Source organism: Lynx canadensis, chromosome C2 (assembly GCF_007474595.2).
Source record: "Lynx canadensis isolate LIC74 chromosome C2, mLynCan4.pri.v2, whole genome shotgun sequence".
Taxonomy (NCBI): domain Eukaryota; kingdom Metazoa; phylum Chordata; class Mammalia; order Carnivora; family Felidae; genus Lynx; species Lynx canadensis.
Window position 1 is genome coordinate 38,512,819 of NC_044311.2, and position 22,798 is coordinate 38,535,616.

At 38.9% G+C, this 22,798-nt stretch overlaps 1 protein-coding gene across 1 annotated transcript in view; it reads right to left on the reverse strand.

The window, feature by feature from the left end:
• The window catches only part of SLC9A9 (solute carrier family 9 member A9), a 575,498-nt gene that overhangs the window by 91,748 nt on the left and 460,952 nt on the right, over window positions 1-22,798 (reverse strand). The window contains exon 14 of the mRNA XM_030330596.1: window positions 11,701-11,780. Coding sequence (XP_030186456.1) covers window positions 11,701-11,780 — 80 coding nt within the window. The remainder of the gene's footprint in view (window positions 1-11,700; window positions 11,781-22,798) is intronic.

Genomic DNA, 22,798 nt, shown 5'->3' on the forward strand with positions numbered 1-22,798 from the left:
TGTTTGTTTTTTGCTTTGTACTTTTATCTAAAACTGGATTGCCTTGGCTTCTTTAATTTACCTTTTTGATGACCAGTGGACAATTTGAATAAGGAAACCGTGCGGACCTGGCCTACATAGGGCTGGAGGTGCTGACAAAGAATACGCTGATGGACATAATGCAGAATGCAGAGACTGTCTGTTCTGTAAGCGTTCAAGTTAAACCCCTTGGGTCTTCTGGAGAATAAACAAACAAATGAAATGGCTTCCTCTGATGAGCCACTTGGCTGCTCAAGGGCAGAATCCCCTGATCGACTTTTTTGCTGGCTGCCAGCTACTCAGCATTGTACCCCAAGTATGAAAATCAAAATTTGTGTTCCCAAATGACTTTTCTTTTGCCTGCTCTACTTCTCTCTCTCATATTTAAATCCTGTTTGATTTTTTTTTGCCTTTGTTAGAGGAAATCAGTGTATTATTTCTCCTTACATACAAATCAATAGCTTGTTAATAATTTAAAAAGTAAACCAGAAAATATTTTGGTAGACTCTAACAACTATACCACTGGATCATTTTCATTAGTGAAACTTAAAAACCAATCTCTTACTGAAATAATGTTTATCTTTAAATACATTTGTATTTTGAAACACATCCTCAGTGTTCCAAAGCATCTTTCAAAGAAGAATGAAAACATTCCTGTCCTCATTTTTACCCACATAGGAAACTGGTGGGTGTTTTCATTAGCAACTATCCAGAATCATTTTAATTTTTCTGCTCTCCCCATTGCACCACTTTCCAGATGGCCACGAGTTCTCTTCATTATAACAGATTGGACTGTGTGACTCCGTGCTTAAGGTGCTGCATTGGTTTCCTGCACTCAATAGGATAAAATCCATTTTCTTGACCATCACACAGGTGGTTCTGCCCCATCTGTCCACACGGTAACTCTCCAGTTTTGCTTCCCATTGATCCAGTCACACTGAAACTCTCACCATTTTCCAAACACCTCACACCCTGTTTGTATCTTTGCCTGAGCTGCTTCAATTGCCAGGAAGTGCCTCACACCCTCAGCCCAGCTCCTTACAGTCTTACTTTTTTCCCCCACCCAGTTCGAAGGTTAGTCTGTGTGCATTCCCTGATTCTCCACAGCTGGTTAGTTGGCTATACCAGCCGCTGGCTTCCACAACACTTTGCTCATAACTTTAATATAGTTCTTACTCATTGCTGCTGTCTCCACCTCATTAGGATGCTGGTATCTTGAGGGCAACCAGTATTTCTTACTATCTCACCATTTCTTATTTCGTGACCTCAAAAGAAGCTCGAAGACATACTTACATTTGTTCTTAGAGAAGAAGCATTAAAACTAAATTCAGTTAAGACAATGGAAGACTATTTAAACAAAATACTTATTTTTTTTTCAGGAGGAATAAATATTAAAACCAAATCTAATTCTGGAAGCATTAAATGTGTAGGTACCCTATCAATGACTGTCACACAGATGAATCAGATTTGTGACAGAAAGGAAGCTTCAGGGCCCTTCAGCCTATGATACATTGCTCTACCCTTAGCTACCTGATTTGTTAAACAAAAGTATAAAATTAATACTAACAAGAGAGAATTCTGATAATACAAAGTGTAGGGTATAAGAGTATCATCCTCTACTTCAAAGGCTGAAAGCACTGTTCTCTGGAGACTACCTCCTTTCTCGTCTTTCTTCCAATTCTGTGCCTTGCAGGCAGATCCATTCAGGCTCCTTTCGACTATGCATGCCACACCTACACGGGTTCTCCACAGCATTCCCTTTGCCCAGTATGCTCTTCCTCCCTTACCATTGTTTCATTTCATGTTAGGAAGTCCCAATTCCCCACAGACTCCTTGCCACATGATTAAAAGAACAGTATTTGTTTCTCCAACAATCTCTTCATCCTCTAACCACCAGGACACTGATCTCTTTGCCCACTTTTATTTATGAGTTGATTTGACGTACGTCGAGAATCTGTCATCATCATCTACCTGGGGAAGTGAGCTCTAATTAGGCAGGGCCATGTCTGCCCACATGCGTTGTGTTGTGTCTATCACAACTTCACACGCAGACAAGGGCTGAATAGTGTGGTCCCCAGAACAGACCCGGTCTCTGTCTCCCTGTCAGGTGAGAATATGTGAGGCTGGTGGCAATGGCTCATGCTAATAATGTGTTTCTGGTAGCTCATGAATGTGTTGGCAGCCTGTAAATGCGTTGGCTCCTACAGTTGAGAAGGAGTGAGCAAGTAACAGTTGAAGAAAATTTAAGCAAAATACTGTTTCCCATAGGGAAGAAATATTAAACCTAAATTCAAATCTGGCAACATTAAGGTAATACATATATTTTTGTCAGTCTCAACATTTTTCCTTCTTCTTTTTTTTTCCAAATAAAATGATTCAATGCTGACCCAGAAATCTTCAAATATAACATCTTATAGCTAATGACAAAACACCACCTGAAAGGTGCAATTGAAAGATTTTCTTTATCATGAGAAGGTACAAGAGGAATAATTATCATCAAAGGCTTGTATTGCTTTCATTGTGGAACAGCAAAATTGCTGCCCTTCTCTATCAAGTCAAAATTGTTATCTATGGTGTAATTTCCAGAAAAATAACTATGGGACGATGGACTATAACTTAGAAAAATCATAAATGAAGCAACTGCATGTGCAGAACAGAGGACACAAGGAAACTGCCTAATACCACTATATCCATTGACTCAAGAGCAAATAAGAAGAATTTTATATGATTTGTAGTGTAAGTGGAAGCTTTCGTTTATGTGGCAACTGAAGACTTTCCTATGGTAGTAAAATATGGCTGTTGCAACTGAAACTTGCAAGCATACAAAATAATGGATACTTTGGTCACTCAGAGATAATAAATGATGGTGAATATGAAGCAATTACATGACGTCTCCATTTAAGGGATGTAGCCATCAACAGGTAGTCATGATAATATAATGAAGCTAACATTATTAAGTACTTATCTAAGTGCTTTGTGTTAACTCATTTAATTCCCAAAACAATCCTTGGAGGTGGGAACTTCCAGTATTTCCATTTTGCAATTTAGAGACTGGGCACGGAGATGGTGCCCAGTCTTTCCCAAATTTACACAGCTAGTAAGCAGACAGGTTACAATAGCAAATCAATATATCCTGATCTGTGGGCCAGACTTTCCTCAATTTGATAAAAACCAAGAGTGGAATGTCTAAGTGTATCTTTCTTTATACCACAGTCACGTTCCTGCAAAGACATCTGTAAATCAGAAATTTAAAAACAGAGCCAGAGTAGAATGTAAACTTTGTGAGAATTTGTCAGTGGCTGTGTTCCTAGTGCCAGGAGAGTGCCTGAGTCATGGTAGGCTCTTGGTAAACATGTAACAAGTAAGTGAATAAACAGCGAAATGAGGAGAATCTAACAGGGTACTTTGCAATGAGAAAGTGTTCAATAAATTTGTTTTTAATGGGATTTAACGGAATTTACTTTATGAATTCATTCTAGAAGAGGAGTCACTTTCTGATTTTTTATATGCATAAATCCAGATTTTCATATCATTTGCTTAAAGTGAAGATGAAATGGGAAAGCATTTTCATTTAATAGAATATTCTTAAAATTTTTATAGAAGAAAAGGCAAAAAAAAAAATCAAGGATGTCAAAATTCTTGTAGAGTCCTAAGATTATTGTAGAAAGCTCAGTTATCATCTCAGGACCTATAACTTTTCACATTCACGGTGGGAGATCCAACATTTTCGGGCAACAATTCACAAAGTCATACTTGTAGTCACTTCTCAGGCCTCCAGAAGAGTTTTTAGTCCAACTATGGAATACTGCAACGTATTTAGGCTATAGAATCTTGAGAAACCTGCACCCACTTAACTGTCTTAATCATGTTTTGGCTCTGAGAGGTAAATGAAAAAGTTTCCAGTAGTAAAGAAAAAAAACCAAAATCAAAACTAATAACTCACCAACTTTTCTCATAGATTTAGCCAAAATAGAGGACAGTAATGGGAATACCCATTATATGGAATAAGAAATCATGGAAGCCCTAAGTCAGGACCTGAACAAAAGACAGTCTGTGTTTTCATCCAGGTACCATTAACATTCCCCTACATTGGTTCTTACCAACAAGTTGTGGGAACACCAGGGCCCAGTAACCTAGTGGTTTTTTATTTATTTATTTTTTATCTGTTTTTTAGTAAATTTTAATTTCATTTCACTTAGGTGCTATATCAAGGGCTATCTATAAGATCTTTCTACACCAGCACCTATGAGGACAAGGTTGACCAAAGTCAAGCTGAATACCCAATGAATTACCCACCTGGATAAGAGTGGTAGCTGCCCTGCTGCCTGGTGCAAGCTTAGCTCCTCCCTACATCCAGCTTCTCAGGGGCAAACAGTTACAATGTCCCGTGTACCATATGCAGAGAGAGTCTTTAGAAAGCTGATTACTTATATTTCCAATATTTCAAAATCTGCTTTCTGAAACCACTTATGGAGTCACCTGTTTCCATTTTGCAAAGTTAGAGTTATAAATAATTTTAATTTATGGCTTTTCCAGAGAGGTCTCTCCTTCCCCACTCCTCCATTAAACTCTGGAGATGCCAGGGTCTCTCTTTCCTATGCTAAGGACCACCTGCCATTTGAAAGGGTCCTCAGAACCTAGCATATTGCCTGGTGCATAGTAGGCACTAAATAAAATGGAATGAAAGATATCTTCCTTATATCCTCTGCCTGCAAACTAGTGAAGCTTTTGATGAGCCACCAAAGAGGCTATCATATACAACTGCCAATTGTATGCCAGGCACACTTGCAAACAATAATGTCACACATATATTTACGCTACCAAAACTCAGTGGATGGACCACCAGAGCCAGGACCCTTGGATTCCTTAGGTGGACACAGCCTGCTCTTTGTTGATTATGAATGCTGGCTCCAAGTCCGTCAGTAACCTTGGATATGCTTTTTCTCTCCTTTGGGCTCTGTTGCCTCATTTATAAAATGGGGATCATAGAGCTAACATTCCTTGCTCCTCTGAGAATTTTTTGTGAAGTAAACTCAAGTCATTCACAAGGCCACAGTACTACCCCAATAAATAATTCATGGATGCTTCTGCTAGTCAGAATAAGTAAAACTGCAATGCAGTGATCATCATTTAAAATGGAAATTGCTGCTCACAATATTCATACCTACGATTTAAAATAAGTACGACTGTGTGGGATATAATGAATCCTGTCAGGTTTTAGGAGGGGAAGGGTTTTTTTCTCCCTCCTTTTTTTTGTTAAGACTATAATGCAATTACATTTAAATCTATTAAATACTTGGTTCCAAGTGTCATTTTGGATGATCCTGAGGTTTGCCTTTACTTTCCTGGAATGCAGCCCCAGCCTGTCACACTTCAGTAGAGGAGGGGGTCTGGTATCTGCCACTTCTCTTGCCAGACTCTTTAATGGGAAACTCAAGAGCTGCAGCTTCCACACGTCTGCCGTGGGCCTTTCATTTTGTTGGTAATACCTCAGTGCACTCTTCATTCCAAACCAGTGATGGGAAGGAAGTCTCCATCCATGTTGTTTTCTGTCATTCTGTTACTGTGTCAACTTGCCAATCCATTGTTATCTTTGCACTTTCTTACATTTATGTAAAAGGTTGGCAACCACATAATAACTCCTTATTTTCAGCTGATGTCGATATACAGGAAGTGCTAAAAATGATTTTGGCTGCCCTTTTTACTTTGGAAAAGGTCATTCTTATCCTGTGTCATTCACAATTGTAAAACTAATATATATACATGCTTAAGCGCTAAAATACACATATCTCTTAAGGAGAGACATGATAAATGATAGAATGGAAAGAGACTGTAGGAAGCAGACAGTTGAACAGGATCATTAGTCACCTATGAATAAGGCAACCTAAGATTCCCACTCCGGCTGTAACACTGTGGATCTGAGCAAATCATTTTACCCGATGCCTTAAAGATATGAATAAGGGGGTATTACTTTCTGTTTCTAACCTCCTTGTTATAAGAGATTGTTAGTGAGGATGATAGGTGGCTCTAAAATTTTGAGCTCTGTAATCTAATACTAAAATCCACACACAATAGGTGAGATAAGATGTATTCAAAGTCACCCAGACAGAGAGTGGGTTCTAAGCTTGATCCAGGCTTGCATGTAGCAGATGAGGTGTACTAATTAAGCCTAAGGAAGGATGAACCAACGATAGGAAGGAGGTCAGTGAGGAAACAGAGATCCATGTCTGCTGTGGTGGCTGTCCCTGCTTGGGGAGAGGGACACTGAGTCTTGGGGGTGTAGATGTTGTTTGGATACCAAATGGCAGTCTGGGTGAAAACCCAAAATTATCTATTCTGCCTTGCCCTGGTTTCAAACTCAGTTAGCAACCTACAAATAACTATTTGGGGGCACCTGGGTGGCTCAGTTGGTTAAGTGTCTGACTTTGGCTCAGGTCATGATCTTGTGGTCCATGGGTTTGAACCCCATGTCGGGCTCTGTGCTGACAGCTTGGAGCCTGGAGCCTGCTTTGGATTCTGTGTCTCCCTTTCTCTCTACTCCTCCCCCACTCACACTCTCTCTGTCTCTCTCTCAAAAATAAATAAATATTAAAAAATAATAATTATTTGGATTTTCCTGCTACATCAATGTCTGTCTAGAATGAAGATGCCCTGAATAGAAAATACTGCTTGCTTGCTTTATTCATTCATTCATTTATTCATTCATTCCACAAATATTTACTGAGTGTCCACTATGTGCTAGGCACTGTTCTATGCCCTGAGAACACACTAGTGAGTAAGAACAGACCCAAATACCTGTTTCAAGAAAGCACATAACCTGGGTGGAGGAGACTATTGAAACAAATGAATAAACTGTGTCAGATGGTGATAAGTGTGTTACGGTGAAGAATGAAACAAATAAGGGATGACAGAGCGCTCCTGTTGGGATCGCTAATTTAAATATGGAGCCAGAAAGTCTCACTGACAATTTGAATGGAAGAGTGAAGGAGGGAAGCATATGAATGTCTGAGGGAAGAGTCAGTGCAAAGGCCTGGAAGCAGGAATGTACTAGATGCATCTCAGGAAGGCCAGAGTGGCTGGAGCATAGTGAGCCAGGGAGCAAGAGTAAGAGGTGGATGCAGAGGGCCACTAGAAACCAGATTGTGACTTCAACCTTCCCACAGCTGGGAAAGGACATTTCTCCCCATGAGGATACAGATCATGACTTAGCAATTTGGTGTCTGGCTCTTGTACCTCCTTTAAACCTGGCTAAGGTGCATCCATTTCTATGAACCTAAACCATTCTTGGAGTGTTCGGCATATTTAACGTTCTGCCCCTGAAAAGTTGAAGACCTGACCCAGAAACCGGGGGACTCCTTTATGGTGCTGTTCTTAGGGTGACCAATCAAGATTCCTAACTTTATCATCGCATGTATCTTCAACAGGTATTTGAGATGTGAGCTCTGTACTACATCATGTATTCATCACTTTAATAGTGACTTAATGAACATATTTAGATGGGGTTTTACATGTAAAGTGAGGGATATAATGGATACAGAGTTGTCAATGAGAAAGTTCACATAAGTATATTGATGGACCTGATGGTGAGAGATCTGGGCTTGAATCATGGAACCAACACTACCTATGGAAGCTTAACAAAGTTTTTTTAAGTTCTCTGAGACTTTGTTTCTTCCACCTCCAAAAGGGTGGTTGTAAGAATGAAATAAAATGAAATGGGTGGTTAGGAGGATTAAATGAAATAATGTACCCACTGGCAAATCATCTGTGGTCAGTAACATCGTTTCCTTTTTCATCTCCCCCTTCTCAAATTCTCCTTTGCACTGCGTGATTCAGAATTGCTGCCCACCTTGAATCACAAGGAAATCTTAATTACCCATCAATTTTGGCACCATAGGCTTCCAATAACGCTCTTGAACAAAGGAGCCCAGGTTGTTTCAGTGAAGGCCAACACAATCAGCAATCCATTTGGTTTGCACCATACTCTCTAGACCCTTCCAACCTCCTACAGAGCTGTGGAGGTGGAATGGTATTATAAATGTAAGGCACCCAACACAGTGTTTGGCCATTATTTGTCCTCACTCAATGTTAATTTTTATTATTTTTATTCCCCTGTAGTTTTTTTGGGAAAATGTTATTGAAATGTATATGTGTATGAATTATGCTATGAAAAAGTAAAAAAAGAAAACAAAACTATGAGCAACTGGGGCTTGTTTTATTGATACCAATAGTACATTAAGAGGGTCTTTCTAGGGTCTGAATTATGGGTATAAATTGAATGTGAATTGAGTACTGTGATGCTTGGTTTTATTTACTACCCCAAAATTGGTTTTTCTACTACCCAATTATTCAGTGGGTATGGGTCACTATCTCAGTCACCGATCAGTTGACTTTAAGGAGATAATCCTCAGTAATGTGAGTGAGCCTCATGTAGACAGTTGGATGACCATAAGAGCAAAACTGAGGCTTCCTTAAGGAACAAAGAATTCTGCCTCAAGACTGCACCATTAGCTCCCACCCGAGAGTTTTCAGACTGAGAGCCTGCCCTACAAATTTTAGACTTGTATCCCCCACATTCACATTAGCCAATTCCTTGACATAAATCTATGTCTATGTATGTGTGTGTGTGTGTATGTATGTGTATGTGTGTATGTATATGTTTGTATATATTTATATATATGTGTATGTACATATATATATCTATGTGTGTGTGTGTGTGTGCGCACATGTGTGTATACTCCTATCGGTTCTGTTTCTGTCTCTCTGGAGAGTCCTGATACAGGTGCATATGAAGGCTTATTTATTCTTCTTTTCCTTTTATCAGTAATTCTTTATGATGCCTAATTTGCATGATGCAATTTTACTGAAATGAAACTCGAGCAACTCTAAACGGCATAGTCAGTTTCTTTCAGCCTGTCAACAATTTCTTTTTGGCCTAGGCCAGGCCACTTGACCCTGGGGTGGGGGATCATCCCTACACTGATGGTGGCTGACACAGCCTACCTATGAGATTTAAAGGGCACATCACCTGTGTTCTAGGTGAAAAGCAGAAAAAACATAAATGCCAGGTGGATGATTTGTTTCGGAAATACAGATGTCTCAAGAGGTCACGAGGTGGAAACTGGTTGGTTTGCTACTCTCTGGGTATGAATTCAGAGCGTAAGTAGTATATAAAAACTTTGTTGTCTAAGTGAAAATACATTTGTGCAGTGGTGGTAGCACTGCAATTTGTAGAATGAATGCACAGGAGGACATATTACCATGAGAAGAGATGCTACTGACAGGGTAAATCTGCTTTCAGTTTTTGCAAGTCTGTCCGCAATCATATGGAAATAAACCCCTGGTGAAAAGTGAGATAAAAACTGTGACGTCATCTGAATTTAGTGTCACCGCTCTAAGCTAAAATTTTGGGTGAGTCTCTGCTTTCATTTCTGGTCTCCAAGTTATTTTTCCCACTTTACTCCTTTTCTTTATTATAAAGCATTCCTCACAGCACTGTCAGAATTTGAACAAAAACATATCTCATTTCCGATTTGTCATTTGTGTTATTATGATTTATAATAAGATATATATATATATATATATATATATATATATATATATATATAGTCTTTGGCCTTTAAGAATTTCCTAAGTGATTACAGCAACAATGGTATCCTTTGTTATGTTAATGAGGTGGCATTTGGACCCCACATAAGGATGGGGGCTGCTTGCCAGGAGAACCAATGTGTGATCTGAGGGCTGGATATTTCAGTTTCCCTCTCCTTCACCTCTGGGGGGGTGGGGAGAGGGGCTAGAGATGGAGTTCAATCACCAATGGCCAGTGATTTGATCAGTCATGCCTATATAATGAAGCCTCCATAAACACCCAAAGGACAGGGTTCAGAGAGCTTCTGGGTTGGTGAACATGTGGGTATTTGGGGAAAGTGGTGCACTTTGAGAGGGCATGAAAGCTAGGTAACCTTTCCCACATACCTTGCCCTCTGCATCTCTTATCCTTTTATAATAAACTGGTGATACTTACTAGCTAGTAAAATGTTTCTCTAAGTTCCATGAGCCACTCCAGCAAATTAGTTGAACCCAAGGAGGAGGTCATGGGAACCTCCAATCTGTAGCCAGTGAGTCAGAGGCATGACTTGAAAATTGGGTCCAGGAACCCAAAAAGACATTTTCTTACTTTATATGTTTCATAATCAAGCAGCCTTTTGTGTATTCTTTAGTCAAATTTTTATAACTTCCTAAAAATTTGGTTATCAGATACTGTAAGCAATGGCAGGGGAAAACTGTATTTCCAGATGAGAAATCAACCTGGAACATAAACCCGCATAACTTGCTAAGAACCAGCTTGCCTTAGAGAGACCAGGAAGGCTTTACGTAGTTAATGAGATTCCAGAACCTCCAAGAGGAAGTTAATGGCCAAGACGAGTGCTTTTAAAGTGGTGGAAACCTACACTGTCCATAAAGGCTCAAGATTGATCAAGGCAAGGTATCTGTCCCGAGAGAGAAGGGCTGTGGGAAAACAAAACTGTAGGCTCAAAAAACCTCTACTTTGCACATGTCCATTTTGTAATTCTTGGAATGTTCTACTTTTGCAGAATTGCTTTTTAAAATCTCACCTGTTTTACTTTTGCTTATATCTGCAATCTTCAATTGGCTTCTCTTCATTCTTACATAATTTTTTTTCTTACATAGCCATTCCTCCAATTTGCCTTCCTTCCCTCCCTGCTGTGAATTTCCTGTATTTCTCTTGCCTCCTCTCCCATTTCCATTTTACCTCTTCTGCACCTTACTCTTTGAATTTCTTTTGGCTGTTCTTAATTCTTCCTCCTCTTCCGCTGATCTGTTGTGGTTTTAATCATTGCTTAGGCGCTTTAAAATCACCCAGTGACTGACATTTTTTCCCTGAAAGGAGAAGGATTTGTGACTGTGGAAAACTAACTACAAAGACCCAACACATTCAATTTTCAGCGCAGTTCTTTCCTTTCTTCCGTGGTGCTTTTGCTTGGGATTAGAGATGGACCACTTACTGCAATTCACAATGGCAAAGCCCTTCAGGCCTCACTTCTCAGCCCTGTCAGTCACAAGGCAAGGTGTATTGGAGCCACTATGCTTACACTGATTGGTAGTATGTTAAAATTGGCCTTCATGAAGAAAAGCTTACTCAAATCTGCCTGGAAAACAAACTTTTCCATTATTTTATAATGTGGTGATCAGACTCATTCTTCCTCTCAGACCACCCGTTCTCTTTGCCCCCTGCCCCACCCCATGTTTTTGCCTCATAAAACAAGAGCACACAAATGGGTTTCTGGGAGAAGGGTGAAGGATTTTTGTTGTTACTCTGGCCAACTGACAAGAAGTAAGATCTTTGCAAAGGGAAGAACAGTAAAATTAGTTCAACAGATCAGTTCTCAGGACTATACGATTTTATCATCTGGCATTTAGGGAAATATTAGGTTGCCACGAATACACTAAATTCGTTTGACTCTGAGAGATTTCACTTCAGCTCTTTGTAACACTTAAGTATAGACTAATTCAGCTTTTCACTTTTAGATAAATTTGGTCGTGAATTCACTTTACCTTTCTGTGTTTCTTGAAGAGCAGGAACATATATCTCAATGACTAAGTGCTTGAAGTTAATGTCTGGCAGGCAGCAGGATCTGGGAGATCATCATTATCAAAGGATACTTGTGGTCAAAGCTGTACCACATTCTGAAGAGCCAAGCACTCTCTGTTTTGGTTGTGTTTTTATCCAAGTTATTTGATTCCTGGAGAAAGACAATAGAAAAAGGTATAGGATAAATAATCAATATAAAATATTGACATATATGATCAACATTAATATAGAATATATTCATATATTTTCACTATAAAAATACATGTCAAACAAATTTAACCACATTAAAATTTTTTTTCTGGGTTGTGAGCATTTTTTAAAAATATTTTTAATTTTATTTTTTGAGAGAGCACAAGCAGGGGAGGGACAGAGAGAGAGTGAGACACAGAATCGAAAGCAAGCTCCACGATCTGAGCTGTCAACACAGATTCTGATGCGGGGCTTGAACACAGGAACGTGAGATCATGACCTGAGCTGAAGTCAGATACTCAACCAACTGAGCCACCCAGGGGCCCCTGGGCTGTAGGCGTTTTTATCTAAATGGTGAAACAGCTGCCAAGCAAATGAGCTCATAGATCTTGCCATGTGGATGAGACTCTTGTGGCATAATTCAACATTTACTTTTCCTCGTAATCCCTACTTTATTAAACATCTAAGAAATGCCACTTTTTTGACATCAATAAAAGTGATATTTCTGTCAGATTGCTGTTGTGTGATTTTTCCAGTTTACTTCTGTCAAATTTGGATGGTATTTATTTATGACTTACCAAAAGGTCAAGTCTAAAGGGATGATAACAATCTAATAATTGTTAAGCTAGTTTTCATTCATTTTCTTTTTGATCATTACCAAATGCTATGGTTAATTTTTGATATCTTTCTATTTTGATTTTAAGAGTTTTGAAGTACATATTCCTTATAGAAAGCCTGTAATAATAATGTGCTTGTCTATTTTTTTTTTTCAAAATGGTCAAAGTGGGAGGGAAGAAGATAAGGAATTAAAAAGGGAAAGCATTTGGCCTTTCAGACAGCCATGGTCAACCCCACCAAGTTCTTCGACATTGCCGTCGACATTAGCATCTCCTTCTAGTTGTTTACAGACAAAGTTCCAAAGACAGTAGAAAACTTGCATGCTCTGGAGAGAAAGGAATTGGGGAGAAAGGATTTGGTTATAAATGCTCCTGCTTCTACAGGATTCTTTCAGGATTTATGTGCCAGGTGACCTGACTTCATAATCCATAATGGCAAGTCCATCTATGGGGAGAAATTTGATGATGAGAATTTCATCCTGAAGCACATGGGTCCTGGCATTTTGTCCATGGCAAATGCTGGACCCAACACAAACAGTTCCCAGTTTTTCATCTGCACTGCCAAGACTGAGTGGTTGGATGTTCGGCATGTGGTCTTTGGCAAAGTGAAAGAAGGCATGAATATTGTGGAAGTATGGATTGCTTTGGGTTCAGGAACGGCAAGACCAGCAAGATCACCATTGCTGACTATGGACAAATAAATTTGACTTGTGTTTTATCTTAACTACCAGACTATTCCTTCTGAGGCTCAGGAGGGCCCCCCTTTACCCCCATTTGCTCAAAATATCCTATAATCTTTGTGCTCTCACTGAAGTTCATGAGTTCCATACTTTCCTTACTCTCCTCCAAGTCTAGCTCAATTGCAGAGGTAAGTTTATGATTATGAAATAAAAACTAAACAACAAAAAAGAAAAAAAGAAGAGAAAAGCATTTGATGGGTGTTTATGTGAGACTAGAGGATGAAGTGTGAGAAAAAGGAAAGAAGGTAAAAAATGTGAACCTTAGAGACAGATGATAATGAATATTGCAGTGTGGTAGGAAGGAGATTCAGTGGCATTTTTACTGCTTTTGTGTATCTGATTTTGCATATTAAGAAAAGAGATTTATTTCTAGGCTTCAATCTGTTGTAACTTTCTCCATCAATAAAAGCATTTATATATCTTGACATGGACTTTATTGCTTTGTTCCATTGCTTTGTTTGGACCCACAGTTTTAATCCCCAAATTGTAACATTTGTTCACAGTCCAGTAACGATGTGAACATTCTCAAGAAATGATGATGTGTGAAAGACAATTGCAACCCACGGGCTGTTCCAAAGCCAGCCCATAGATGAACCCAAGTAGATTTGCTTTCATTTATTTTATTTACTTTTATCCCCATTCCCAGACAGTTCCACTGATAGTGAATGATAAAGAGCTCTGTTCTGCTCTCTGAAACATGTGTAGCAGCAGATGCTATAGTTTCACCCCCACAAATAAAATGGGAATACAAGAAAGCAAAATGTGGTCCATTTCTAGTTCATATCTTTTGCCTAAAATGGTTGAAGCAGAGGGGCGCCTGGGTGGCGCAGTCGGTTAAGCGTCCGACTTCAGCCAGGTCACGATCTCGCGGTCCGGGAGTTCGAGCCCCGCGTCAGGCTCTGGGCTGATGGCTCAGAGCCTGGAGCCTGTTTCTGATTCTGTGTCTCCCTCTCTCTCTGCCCCTCCCCCATTCATGCTCTGTCTCTCTCTGTCCCAAAAATAAATAAATGTTGAAAAAAAAAATTTAAAATGGTTGAAGCAGAGACTCACAATAAAATTAAAACCCAATCTGGCAGCAAACCTTGTATAAATTCTTGAATGGTGTTCCCTAGAATGCCACTGTCCTACATGGTGCTGATGGAAATTTTATGTTAATTGTTTAGGAAAAGACAGGTCTGATAGTGTTGGAAAGGTCTCTTATATACAGACTTCTCAGAGGCTTTCATTTATAAATGAGCATTGTAAAATCTTCAAGAGGGAAGTGTTTCTCAAACTTGGAACCGTAGAACCCATTCATCATTCCCAAGCCCCACGGTGAGACATCTATGACCTTTTCAGGGACATTAGGTTTAAAAAATCTGTTTTCTTATAAACCTGAGTTCCATGCCTTGTTATCTAGAGTTAGACTTTATTCATCATATCCCCCTCAAAAGGAAACCAATGTCAATTTAATTTCTGTCCTTTCCCTGAGTCTTTCTATAGCCGTTTCTATCTCAACAAAGGTGTCAGATTTGCAAAATCACAGCTGCACATAGTGTTTTCTTTATTATTTTGTAACATCTGCAAACTGTTTCTGAGTCACCATTTCTCCAATAGGCACAGCTTTTGGAGTTCAGCTGGCAGAGTAAAACTACTCACCCTAAAGCAAACTAGTTAGAAAAATTGGGGGCCAACAGTAGAGAGTTGTCTATCTGTCTGTCTATCTCTCCATTTTCCTTTTCTTTAAGAACAATAAAGGACTTACAAAATCTTACCCATCAGCAGGCACAAGAAATTTTTGTTAGCTCTAACATCTACTGATGACAAGATAGTCATTGAAGAAAACTGATAGAAATTAGTGTAAGCAAATCACAGTTTGGGTTTGACTGTTCGTTTTTAAGTATAGGTGGTCTGTGTGGTGGTGAGCTCTCCCAGCCTCTAGCACCCTCTCTGCAGCAGTCCCACTGAATGACGTTTGCAGCAACGACACTGAATGCTCATTAATTCCTTGGCAGCATGCTAGTCCCATTATTCAGTCATTAACTTTTTTTTTAGTCATTAGTTTTCAGCTTTCAAAACACTCTATCTATCAGGGTAGTTGTGTTGACACCTATTGTATAGGTGAGGACCTAGAGAAGCCCAGAGAAGGGAAGAGATGAGCCCAAAGTCACACAGCAAGCGCAAGCAACAGATCTGGAATTTGATTGTAGGACTGCTGGACTCCAAAGGTGATGTTCTTTTTGCCAGTATCTCACTTAGTCTTTAAGCTTTAGAAAGTACAAACATTAAATAAGTTATTGGGCTGCAGCTTCCTAGCCTGAAAAACTAATTGAAGAAATTGGATTGGCTGGTCTCCAAGGTCCTAATCATATGGAAAATATTATATTTATATACAAATGACAACAACAACAATCACAGCTGATACTTCTTGAAAACTTACCATGTGCCAGACAGTATTCTAAGTGCTCTTCATAGATTAACTCTTTTAATTATTATAGCAGCTGAAGTATGTTCTATTATCATTCCTATTCTACTGATGAGGAAACTGAGGCAACTGGGGCACAGAGAGGCTTCCAAACACACTTGGGACCTCTCAACAGCCAAGATTCCTCTCATCCAGGTGAGGCCCCAAGTTATAAGTGGGGAGTAAACTAGGGCAAAAGAATATTTGAATACGGGGGGCACCTGGGTGGCTCAGTCAGTTAAGCATCTGACTTTGGCTCAGGTCATGATTTCACAATTTGTAGGTTCGAGTCCTGCATCAGGCTCCGTGCTGACAGCTCAGAGCCTAGAGCCTGCTTCAGATTCTGTGTCTCCCTCTCTCTCTGCCCCTTCCGGCTTGCACTCTGTCCCTCTGTCTCTCAAAAATGAATAAACATTTAAAAAAAATATTTGAATAGGGCGATGAGGTCAGGATTCTGGGGTGATCATGTAAGTTAAGACAGAGCTGCTACCTACATCCCCAAACATAATGAAAATGCATGCCTCCCATCAGCTGGGTAAAGTACTGAAGGCTTTGAAAGTGTCCCTATAGAAACTTAACATCATTGTTAAGAATTTCTCTAGACTCCTAGATACTGGTTTCAAGGGTTTTTCAAGGTCTTAGAAAAACCTTTTCTGGCTTTCTTTCCTCCTTCCCTATCCTTTTTATTTTATTTCCTGAGGGGAATATACTAGAACTCGCAAGCACTAGTGAAATATCTTATACTCTATTTCTGGCAAGACTTTCAGAGATATTTTTTTGACAGTTGATAAGAGCAGCACATATTAGGTAGCACTTTGGAAAATGTTAACAAATGTAAATTTTTTTCAACTTTATTTTACTTGAGAGATTGGAGATGTTATTTATTTTACTAGTTTGTAAAGAAATTGACTGGGTTCTAATTAGAATAAAACATAGACCATATTTTCCCAGGTGAGGGAAATGCCACTGATGACCCAGCATTGACTTTTCTGCTGATCATAGATAAAATTTTCAGTGGGTATCTTAAATATCTGTTGGCCCAGTTCTGGATCCATTCATTTATTTTTCTGAAGTTATTGATGACTTAATAACTCGGTTATGAAAGGCCATCAATAAATGAGTAGAAATAAATGAGTTAGTCTACTCTGTGCTCTGCTTGTTCACTGGGGGTTGAAGATAAATGTGCCCAGGGAAGGCCAGCCTTTGCAGTCACCCTGGAACAGGAAAGGTATCTGATGAGGCAGCACCGAGGGCAAGCCTCTGGGAGGGTCCAGATGGGCAGAGGACAGCAGGTAGCATTAATTTACCTAGATTACTCTGAAGCAGAGATCAACTCACACCCAAGGACAATGGATGTGACCAGTCATTAGAAGTAGAATCTGGAATTTGATGGTATTTTCTTTATCACTAGCAGTATTTCTTTTCTTCTGAGTTCCTTGTCTCAGAGGGGAAGTGGTGTGCATGTTGGAACACACAGAGGATACAGAAACTGAAAACCAAGATTTGAGTTCTGACTCTCTACCGTTTACCATTTAATAACAATACACTTATCAACTCTGAGCCTCATGTTTCAGGGTTGTAAATGGAAACCAGAGATTCAAGAGCATTGAATCCTAACTTTTATTTGCCCTTGATACTTCTAAGAAGCAGAGTGCTTGATATATGTGCAATTTCTGGTTCCTTTATTATCTTCTATTTCTGGGAAAAGGTAAAAGCGACTGGGACATTAGATATCTTTCTTTTTCCTCCTTAGACAAAGGAATAAACCAGAGGTTGGGAAGTGACTGAGCACAGAAGGGAGTGAGTCCTTACCTTTTAAGTGATGCCCTCACCCTTAGCACCTCCCCAGAGAGGAAGCAATAGGAAAATTGTGAAGGTGTTCTTTGTTTTATGTTTATTTAGACCTCTGGGAGAAAACAAAAGGCTCAGGCCACAAATCTGTGAAATCCAGACAGTGAAGCAAGAAGGGACTGTTTGTTATATTAACCTTAATGAAAAAGAACTAAGCAAATGCAAATACATTCCTCTATCAATATTCAAATGTGGGGCCTTTGTTAAGTGAACTGGATGAACTCTGCTCTGGGATAATCATGTGGGATTGCTCCTCATTTCAGGGGGATTCCATGGATTAGGAGACAGAGATTTTCCTTTCTATTTTTTGAGATTTCATATCCAATATTAATGTCAGTGGAAGTTGCACAGAATTATAATAAAGACAAATAATTATCATAACAAGCCCGTAGAGCTCCTTATGGGTTCCAGAGCATTTTTACAAGTTGTACCTTTGAATAAAATTTGATAGCAGTACTTTTGATCTGCCATTTCCCCACAATTTGAAATGTATTTATATAATAATTTCAAGTTTATTGCCTTGATTTTCTAATTTCCAAGGAGAGGGCCAGATTCTGTGCCCCTAAGGAGAAAAAATTCTGGATTTTGAGGAAGGAGCATAATACAATTAAAGGTCAATAGGAAATTTTTCCAAATTTACATTTTAAAATGTATATCATTAATTCTTAGCTTCCACATAGAAACTACTTTATACAAATCTTCTCACCATCCCCATGCCGTGATGAATTCATAAATATTCTCTAGAAGGTATAGTCAGAAAATACATGCTTAGGGAAGAAAAAATGAAGAAAAGAGCTAGTCAAGGATGGATAAAACTGTTATGGTGACATGTAGACAAAGATAAACTACCAGATGGGCTACACTCATGGTTTAGCTACAAAGAAAGGGCTTGTTCAAATAGCCTTTCTGTATAGGACATCCAAGTTAATCTGGGGGAAAATAAATTATTTGGTTCAGATAAATATAATATAATATTGCAGTGGTTTAAAAATACATATCCATAAATTCTTTGGCACTTTTTCCTTTAAAAGATGGAGATTGATTTCCCTTCCTACTGAATGTGGATTGTACTTAGTGACTCGTTTTTAATCATTAGAATGGAGCAGAAGTGATGGTGTGCCATATCTAAGACTAGGTCATAAAAAGACATTGTGGCTTCCTCCTTGCTATCTGGTGTTAGACCATGTGAGGGAAGTCAGGGGCCATATTGTGAGGACACTCAAGTAGCTCTATGGAGGGAGAGATACGTGTGGTAAGGAAATGAGTCTTCTTGACGATAGTCAGCAGTAAACTGGTGGCCTTCTGCCATCATGGAAGTAGATCCCCTAGCCCCAGTGAAGCCTGCAGATGACTGTAGTTCTAGCTGACATTCTGATTGCAACTTCATGAGAGACCTCAAGTTAGAAACATTCAGCTAAGTTGCTTTCAAATTCCTGACCCATAGAAACTGTGAGATAATAAATCTTTGCTGTTTTAAGCCACTAATTTTTGGGATAATTTGTTATGCATCAATAGAAAGCTAATACAACTATATACTAGAATCATCAGTTCCCAGTGTAAAAGGCATTGGAGTGGGAATTGGGAAGAGATAATAAGATGATACGTCACAACTCTGTAGTTTACAAAGTGCATTCACAAAGGTAACATATTTGGGGTATAGAAGATATATTTCCCCCTTAAGACTATATCAAAACTTATCCTAGATCTAGTATACCATGTTAGGGATTTAGGACTGAATATAAGGCATAAAATGATGGACCAATTTACAGGCAGGAGGAGATTCACATCATTTCACTATACTTCATAGTATTCTTAACTAATGCCTGATTTATATCACAATTTAGTTGGTGTGCTCTTTTATATGCATGTACAAACACACACACACACACACACACACACACACACACACACTTACATCCATGTACACACATCATAATGGAAAATGCACCTTGGAGTATCTTACTCATAATGTCCCCTAGTGATGGTGTCCCAAACCACAAACACCAAAGCAAAGATAAGAGTCTCATGTTGAGACTTGTGATTGGAATATATAGTATTATATATTTGAAAATAAAACAAAACAATGTATTCCCTTATAAGCCTACTTCTAAAATATGTAATGGTTGACAATCATAGAATAACTGGTTTCATAAGAATATGTTAGAATTTAGGTATTAGATAACAGGCAGCAAAAGCCTGTGATTCTCAAGAGAAGGACAACGGATGAGGTGAGCCTATATTCTCCTGGACCCTGCCTGGAGGCCCTATTCCCATTGCAGTGCAAGAAGGTAGAGTCCACGCTGAGAACAGTCCAAGCAGAGAGCTGCCATCTCACTGAATCAAGGAACTAGGGACTAGAGTTTGGGTGTTGCTGAAGTGTCTGGAATTTGTTGTTGTGGTGGTAGTCTTGGGAAAGTTCTTTTAATTCTTTGAATTTCAATTTTGTAATTTATAAACTAGGGGTGATAACAGGTGTTTTGATTGGCCACGGTAAAGAAAAGTGGGTATACACATGGCACCTAATATATAAAAAGTGCTCACTGAATGGTAGTTGCCATCTTCTTCCACTTCCTCTTTCTCAATATCATTCCTGCTTTCTAGAATATGCAATGATTGAATGTATAGGTAAGAGAAATATATGGAATTTAGTCCTATGCAGTAAAAATTAGTTGGAGGAAATACACTTTTGGATGTATAAAACAAAAGTAATTATAACCCAAATAAAGTCAGTATTACCAAGGGAAAACCTAGGATATTTGCTGTGAAAAATCCCTTTTATTTTTCTCAAAATTCTACTAGTTACAATGCAACATAAAAACCCCTCATCTGGGTCAGGTCAATTTTATAGAGCTTAGTATACTATTCCTGAAATATTTGTGGAGGTATAGTATGGAATTTATATTCTTATGAGGTCAATTCCAACAGTATAGGAGCAAGTTTGGAAAAATGTTAATTGTTAAATCTGGGGTGTGTGTGTGTGTGTGTGTGTGTGTGTGTGTGTATACACACATGGAAATATTTATTCTGTTTTCTATAAGTTTCTTAGGACATTTGAAAATATTCACAGGGAAAAATTAATTTTTTCATATATATTTTTCATATATATACATGAATATTTATTCTGTTTCCTATATGTTAATTAGGATATTAGATTTGAGAATTCACAGGGAAAAATTAATTTTTATTTAAAGATGAGATGATACCAGCATCTGCTAATTAATCTCTTCTCCTCTTGAACCTACTTATATTTCCAGCCCTTGCAACTCTAGATGACCATGAGAAATAAGTATCAATTGCAGAAGAACGAATCCTTTTATTCTTCCTCAAATGAGCGCTTTCAGATTTTAGGGGTATTCCAGGTTATGGTTTTCTGGGAATTGGCAAACAAGACTTCATTCACCTTACTCACACTCTTCATATTTTTATAGATACTTTATTGTATTCCTTCTTAGTGCTAATCTTTCTGTAGGAGAAATAGTAATCCTTTTAATCTCCCTCTGCTAAGTTATTGAAGTTGCCCTTCTCTGGACCTTTCTCAGCTCTGCTCTGACTTTCTTGAGCTGCAGTGACCAGAACTGATCCACACAGGTTACACAGAAGCATAAGTGACAACCAAAACCAGAATTTCAATGAAGAAACTATGGGAACAAAAAAAAAATTGGAAGTGAGCATTAAGAGAGCACATAGAGAAGCACAGTGTTAAAAAAAATAAAAATTATGTTAGAAGAGATGAAAATTAACCTCATTGTAATAGTTGGAAGAGTACAGATGGGAGAAAAATGAGTTCTTAAAAAGGGTTGATTCCATTACTTCCAAGCTCCAAACCTTTAAGGATTTTCCCTCCATCACACGTAGAATAAAACCACACTTATCACCTTGGCCAATGATTTGGTTGCTCTCTGTTTCTCCCAGTTCATGTCCATCTCTCCTAACTTGTTCACCAATTCACAGCCACACTGGCCTTCCTGCTACTCATGGAGCACACCATAACCCATTGTGACTCTACAGCTTTCATCCTTGCGGTACCCTTTTTCTGGGGTGTTTTTTCTCCAGATCCCACACGGCTCACTTCTGCACATCATTCAGACCTCTGATCAAATGCCACTTCCTTAGAAAGGTCTACCCTGGGGAATCTGGGTGGCTCAATTGGTTAGGTGTCCGACTTCTGCTCAGGTCATGATCTCATGGCTTGTGAGTTCGAGCCCTGTGTTGGCCTCTGTGCTCAGAGCCTGGAGCCTGCTTTGGATTCTCTGTCTCCGTCTTTCTCGGCCCCTCCCTCGCTTGTGCTCTCTCTGTCTCTCTGTCTCTCTCAAAAATAAATAAACATTAAAAAAAAAATCAAATAAAAACAAAGGCCCGCCTTGATGAGGCAATAGCCTCTCCTCCATTGTTCACCATCCTCTTATCTGCTGTACTCACATCATTTACCTTTTTTCTCATCAGCATCGTCCATTAGAACAAAAGCTCTGTGAGTGAAAACTTTGAACTGGTAACTGCTGCATCCTCTTCACCTGTAGACTAGTCTCTGACATGGTGGATTGTATGGATGAATGAATGAATGCATGAAAGCATACCATTTCAGAGTGGAAGTTCTGGAACCAGATTGTCTAGATTAACATTCCACCTCTTCTTGCTATGTACCCTTGGACCAGCTATTTAACTTATTTGTATAGAGTTTCCTCATTTGTAATATGGGGATAACAATGGTATCCGCTCATAGGGATAGGGTTATCTTGGAAATTTAATTAATACAGACAAGGTGCTTAGAAGTGTTAGCAATAGTCTGTACTCAACAAATGTTAGAATGATTATGAGAAAAATGGCAAAAAGGGAAAAAGAAGCAACAGTGGTGAGCCTTCTTGGGCAGCAGGAATTTCTATTAATATATTAAGGCAAGTGCGATGCTCCAGTGATTCTCAACTTCTGTGCAGTGCTGTGTTTTCAAAAACTCAGCATCAATTACAAGGAAAACCTCTTATGGTGGGAGTAGGGGAGGGGGTGGGAGTCTCAGAGTTCTTTTGTTTTTGCTTTTAAATTTAAGAGACATAAAATTCACAACTGTACTATCTCCCATTTCTCAAAGAAGCACATTTGCATGGAGTACATATTTAAACTTTAATACCTGTATGTAGAACATGCTTTCTAAAGCTTTTGGGTCTGGTACAAGCAAAAGTATAATACCATTCACACTCTAAAGCTGTTGCAAGGCAAAAAGGAAAATCGTGACATTGCTGGTTAGTGACAGAAGTTTGCATTTCCCAAAGGCTGTTTTACTGTCCACCAACTGAGAAAGAAGAAGTTCCTTAAAAAATATAATAACGTGTGTTTG